Source organism: Haliotis asinina, chromosome 1 (assembly GCF_037392515.1).
Source record: "Haliotis asinina isolate JCU_RB_2024 chromosome 1, JCU_Hal_asi_v2, whole genome shotgun sequence".
NCBI classification, from domain to species: Eukaryota; Metazoa; Mollusca; class Gastropoda; order Lepetellida; family Haliotidae; genus Haliotis; species Haliotis asinina.
In genome coordinates this window covers 81,710,920-81,717,434 of record NC_090280.1, presented here as the reverse complement: position 1 = coordinate 81,717,434, position 6,515 = coordinate 81,710,920, and the positions used below count along the sequence as shown (strand labels likewise).

General features: G+C 38.9%; 1 protein-coding gene across 1 annotated transcript in view; it reads left to right on the top strand.

Annotated features, from left to right (window-relative positions):
- The first annotated feature begins 574 nt into the window (after positions 1 to 574).
- Positions 575 to 6,515, top strand: part of LOC137297957 (notchless protein homolog 1-like) — a 43,789-nt gene continuing 37,848 nt past the window's right edge. The window contains exons 1-6 of the mRNA XM_067829965.1: positions 575 to 658; positions 2,153 to 2,327; positions 2,565 to 2,785; positions 3,460 to 3,539; positions 4,316 to 4,392; positions 5,610 to 5,707. Coding sequence (XP_067686066.1) covers positions 654 to 658; positions 2,153 to 2,327; positions 2,565 to 2,785; positions 3,460 to 3,539; positions 4,316 to 4,392; positions 5,610 to 5,707 — 656 coding nt within the window. The 5' untranslated portion in view covers positions 575 to 653. The remainder of the gene's footprint in view (positions 659 to 2,152; positions 2,328 to 2,564; positions 2,786 to 3,459; positions 3,540 to 4,315; positions 4,393 to 5,609; positions 5,708 to 6,515) is intronic.

Genomic DNA, 6,515 nt, shown 5'->3' with positions numbered 1-6,515 from the left:
ATCAAGGCTTGCTTAATCTTTGAAGTCACCTGATGAAGTGATCTGTAATGATCCAGAAACCTCATGTGGGAAAGATGAAAGAAGCTTAAGTCCATAAGAGACCCAGTGCAAAATTCTTTAAGCCTTTTTGCTGTATTTATTATTTCATTGTTTAAAAAAAAGATAGGAATAATGTCTTAATATTGGTTCAAAACACATTCTGTTACTACACTTTCCAGAAAAAATTAACACCACTTATGAGCAGCGGGCAGGATAATATCATGTCCCACTGGTGCCAGATTGTAAATGGCTTAAATATTTTACGAGCGCTTAAAATATTTTGTCATCAGTACTTCGTAACATTTAGAGTGAGTTCCCTTGAAAGGGAAATTATTGCGAATAAAGTACGAGATCTAATACATTTAATATTAGGCAATTACTTGGAGGCATATATATTTATGCATAAAACGGGATATGTTATTGCCACCAATAGGTCAAAAGGGTGTTGTTATTAACAGAAAAACGAAGTGTTTTGTTCAAACATGCACGAATACAATTTCATTAAACAATGTCTCCCATATACGGAAGCACGTGGTGAACATCAAAACATTGGAACACACGTGTTGACGTTTTGCTTTATTGGACCATTTGGGATTGAAACAAACACTAAGGAAATGAGGTGATATGATAGTGTGTGTGATAGAGTTAAACATGCAAGGTAGTTTATCATTTACGCCTTGTACAGTGATAAGTGATGCTGGAAAATGAAAGTAAATGCATGAATGGGGAACATGTGTCATGTCGATGAGGTTTCAGTCTCAGTGTACGTGTTCTTTTAGTTTTTTGAGTGGTGCTTCTCCATTTATGGCACCTGGGTCACGATCCACAAAGAGTACGTAAAGTTCCGACCAGTGGTGACTTTGAACTCCACTGGCTAGCGACCAGTTAGCAACAATACCTTGCTGTAGCTTTTGACTGGGCTGAAAGCTTGACTTGTACTTGCGTAGTATTTGTACTTGCGGACCCGTGAAGATCCCGCTTAGAATAGGCCTTCAGCAACCCATGCTTGCCATAAAAGGTGACTATGCTTGTCGTGAGAGGCGACTAATGGGTTCGGGTGGTCAGGCTCGCTGACTTGGTTGACACATGTCACCGGTTCCCAATTGCGCAGATCGATGCTCATGTTTTTGATCACTGGATTGTCTGGTCTAGACTGGATTATTTACAGACCGCCGCCATACAGCTGGAATATTGCTGAGTGTGGCGTAAAACTAAACTCACTCACTCACTTGTACTTGCGTAGTATTTCGCCAAAGACCATATAATTATCTATTATATGGTCTCTGATTTCACAACAGCCTGGTGTTTGGGATAACTGGCTAGCTATTCTCGGAATGTTGGTAGCCATACGAAGTTCTCAAGCCCATTCTTAACACACTGGCTACGAGCCAAGTTAAGAATTCTTAGGGCTACGAATGTTTCGAGAATAAGGGCCCTGGTCGCTAACCAGTATGAATGGCTCAGTGCTGAGAACTTTAATGGATCAGGCTCCTGTGTTGAAACTGCAACAGATCAGCACCCTCAAGCCTCCCCCTAAAGTTAACTATGTCCAGTCCATTCCTACTAAATTCTTCATGTGTTTAGAAACTGTTGTACTGTTACACTATCTCATGTTTGTTCCAAGATAAACACGTAAAATACAGTCTCTGATGTGTGTCCATGGATCAGTGTTCAGGCTTTCAGTGACTGACTGGACAGTTCCAGACATTTTTGTTTACAAATGTCGTCTTAATACAGGTGGAATTTTGTTGATATAACTTTTAATTATTTCACAATTTTAATCAGTTCACAATATAGCATGACACATCAGCTACAAATTACAATAATAAAAACTGTGTGATCCTTAGGTTTTAACTTTTAAGTAGGACTAGTTTTTCAGTTTAGCGACCATCTTGTTCATGATGTCTTTTAGCGGCATTTAGAAGTTGTTATGACCAAGATATTTAATGGATTCATCTTTTTTAGTCTTTTGCACACAATGTTTTGGGATCATTACAGATCAGGTGAACTGATGACGGGATCTGCAATGATCCGAAAACATTGTATGAAAAAGATTAGAGAAGATTAATCCATGAAATATGTTTGTGACAACCAGCAAATTATTGTTTAACAGTACCGGCGCAGGAGATGGGGAGGTAACTCCCCATCAGGAGGAGGAAGAGGTGGGAAAGCGCGTGCTGGCCCAGTTCAAGAGCGAGACGGGGGAGGCAGCAGGAAATCCGTTTGACTTGCCAGTTGATATCACCATTGACAAGCTCAAACTAGTGTGCAATGCCATCCTCCAGAAAGTGAGTCACATGTTCGATTGATTTCAAGCAAATACACTAAATTCATTGAACATTTCCTTGCCAGTGACAAAACATCAGACTGAACCAGTCTCTAATCTCATGAAAAAATGGTGAAAGTTTTTTGTTTCGAACACTTTTAGAGCAAATTTTCAATATGTTGATTCATTATGGGAAAGAAATTTGTTTCATTACTTATGTAACCATTACAATTCATGGGTTGTAATTTCTCTGTTGCAGGATGAAAGCACGCCATATTCATTCTTTGTCAATGAGACAGAGATTCAGGATAGCCTTGAGAAAACCCTACAGAAGGTCGAAGTGACCTCTTCAGAAGAAGTCCTTGATATTGTGTATCAGCCCCAAGCTGTGTTCCGAGTACGAGCCGTCACACGCTGTACCAGTACTATAGAGGGACATGCAGATGCTGTTATAGCTGTAGCCTTTAGTCCAGATGGAAGGTGAGTACCTCCATATCGTAACATGCTCCTGTAATCAGTCAGGGGGAACATGTACAAGTGACAGCCAATCGTTTGTTGCTTGAGGGTTGCGTGCACTCTAACTACCCTGACACTAATTAATTCAGTCACTGTGGAACCATCTTGATCAGTTGTGAGCATGGCGTGAGGTGATTAAAGCATCCGATAAAAATCCCCCAAGCATGATGGTTAATTTCAAGTCTTGAATAAACAGGATTCTCGATCTCAGATTGCATGCTTTAGTCATTTACTCTAAAGAGATTATGAATGATGAACCTTGTATTCTCCAAATGTTAGTTTATAATCTACTTCTGTCTAACGTTGTGAGACAAATTATAGTAAAGTTCTACTACAATGCGAGCTAGATCTGTACTGACATGACCGAGAGATGTATGTCTCAGCTACCAGGACTGGTGATAGAGGTCACAGATGTGTCAAAAATATTGTCCAAATATAAATGCAGTAAACTGGGTTTTATTTATCAGTAGATCGTGTTTTTCCTGATTTAAACTTTATTTTTTTGTTTATTGTTTGATGCTGCACTTGGCAATATTTCAGCCATATGGCAGCCTGCTTTAAACTACATGACTGAGTCAGACATATTCACATTGTTTGTTCATATACAGTTTGTTCATACGGTTGCCTTTTTATTGCAGGTACCTTGCGAGTGGATCTGGTGACACGACAGTCCGGTTTTGGGATATCAATACAGAGACTCCTCAGTTCACTTGTAAAGGTAGGTAGAGTGTAACAGTGTATGAGACTCCTACTTCACGTGTCAAAAACTCCCTGGTTTACATGTAAAGGTAGGTAGAGTATAGCAGTGCATGAGGCTCCTACTTCACGTGTCAAAAACTCCCTGGTATACCTGTAAAGGTAGGTAGAGTATAGCAGTGCATGAGACACTTCATATGTCAGAGATTCCCTGCATTTCATCTTTGCAGCCAGTGAGTTCACAATAATTCTGCTTCACATGTTGCTAAAGTTTGGCACAAGTGTAACCATGTCGCATAACTCTGACTAGAAGTACACATGTTAATGACAGTAAGACATAGCGCCTGTTCAATGCATTGTTCACTGAGCTCAATTACATGTGGTTGTTAGCATGATTAAAGCATTTGCTTATTACACTGTAGACCTGGGTTCAGTCCCCAGCGTGAGTACAAACTGTGTAGCCCATACATACATATATATTGTTCTTGAATATTGCTAAAAGCATCGTGCATGCATGCACGCACGCACGCACGCATGCACATAGAAAAATGTGTTGATGTGCTTTTGAAATAGGGTAACATATGTTATATTTGGGATTACACTTACTTTATGTACTATTAGGTACACTATTACTATTTTTGTTTGGTGGAATCCCATCCATGTAGGACACATAATCGCCAGTACACAAAGTCAGCTGCCGAACCTGATCAGCCACCATGGCTTAGTTTGTATTGATATGTTTATCTTGGACTTTGTATATTTACAAAACAGTTGAGAATTTCCTCTGCGTTCTGACAGGTCACCGACACTGGATCCTGTGTATTGCCTGGTCTCCAGATGGTAACAAGTTGGCTTCTGGATGCAAGAATAGCCAGGTGATAAGGGATAGCTCAGTGTCATGTTTTGCAAGAGTTGTGCAGAGTTGTTTCCCTTAGATGTGCTTTATCAGTTTCCACACTGGCTTTGCTTATGTGACCATATCTGTTCTCGTGGTCTAAATCAAGTTGTCAGACATCTATGGTCTGAATCACTTTGGCCTGGAGTTGATGTGGAGTGATGTAGCTGAAATTAGGGTTCACATGAGGTCTGTACAGTGTGCCAAAATTATGCTCGTTTTGTGCTCCCAGGCTAGAAAAAAATCATCAGGACCACTGACTGATAAGCGTGCATTTTTTCCTGTGTCTACATTGGTATTATTTTCTGTTCAGAACAGCAAGCTTTGCTAATGGTGTTAGTAGGGAGGTTAGAAAACAAGAATGAATTAATTTAGACACAACTGCTAAGCGACTCCACTTCTTGAATATTTCTGATGTACTGTCAAACACAATTCTGTCAAACTGTCATGTGTCGAACTTGCTAGTGTCTGGAAGTGTTAGCTTGGTCATTTCATATTTTTGCTATATTCATATAACTTTCAGTGTGTTGACTCTTAATACCCAGTATCAAGGGACACTAGTCCAATGGTTAAAGTCAGGCTAAAGATCCAGGTTCAATTGCCCACATTGTGTCAAGCCCATTTCTAGTGTTCCCAACCATGATATTACGGGAATTATTATAAATGCTTCTGAAAACCATGCTCGCTCGCTCTCTGACTGTCTCACTCCTTCCTAATGAACAACATTACTAATGAACAAGAGAGGACTTTAATACTTTTATGTTTTTTCTTTTATTTAAATGTTAACTACCCCTGAATCAAACAAAATATAGGTTTTAAAGAAAGTCTCAGTTTCCAACTATATTGCATTGCCTTTCTTTATTTGCCAACTTGTGGACTTAGCACGTTCTTAGTTCAGAGTTGTGTGGGAACTTTCTGAAAGCGGTCTTGGAAATGCTGTGGTTGTTCAAACTTCATGAATGTAGAATGATGATAGTCAGAAATTACGGTACAAAGTGATATATCGTAGTCATGAAAATTGACACCAGGAAGCAGAGTACAGGTTATGTAAAGATTTATTTTTTCATGCTAAGAAGTGTTACAGTGTATATACTTTTATTGTGAGGATGTAATTTTGGTGGGAGTTCATCTGTAATTTTGATGGTTTCTCTGTTTTTCATTTATTCACGCTGTTTATTTGCTTGTTTCATTGATCAGATATGCGTGTGGGATCCTAAAACTGGGAAACAGATTGGCCGAACATTGACAGGACACAAACAGTGGATCACGTGGTTGTCATGGAAACCACTTCATCTGTAAGCCTATTAGCTATATCTGTGTATACCAACTTTTAGAATCTGTGTAGTGCATAATATTTTCTGACATATTTTTGTTGTTTTTGGAAAAAGGGTGTGTGCAAATATTGTTGTGCTTCAGTGCAAAATTTGGAACATGTAGAATGTTGTTTCATAATATAGAGTTCAAATTGAAATACATACAGTTTTTTTAATCTGTCTGTGCGCAAATCTGTACATGCCAACTCTAAAGTTTTAAAGCGATCAGCTGTTTGGCAGCCACATTCCATCTAACTAAGGTCAAGGTCATTTGTACAACCCATGTAGTGTGTCATGTGATGGTTTGTACACCCTGGCAAATCTGCCTACATGGTTTTGTATGCTTTGTTTATTAACAAATCAGAATTTGACAGTCCAGAGGTAATAAAGTATCATACACCCTTTCAGACCACTGTGTAACAAATAGTATACCCAGTTATTTGTAGAAAACTGTGTATTTGTGTTGTGTTGCCAGCTCATAAGGTCATTGTAATATTGTATGAACAACAAGTTACGTTTGATATTGGCTCTTGCACATTAAGACTAATTCTTAGTCTCTGAAAGAATGTAATGCATGTGGACTATCTTGTGGACTATTTGAGAAAGATAAGTTGAACCTGTAGTGCGTTTATGTTGAAACAGAAAATATTGTCAGCAATATATAAATTATAATCCGTTCATAACTCAGGCATCTGCATCTGTTGGATTTATTTAACACCAATGTAGACACTGGATTAGACTAGGCTGACTCCCCAGAAACATTCACTTGTTGTAGAGGAGACTTAACTGA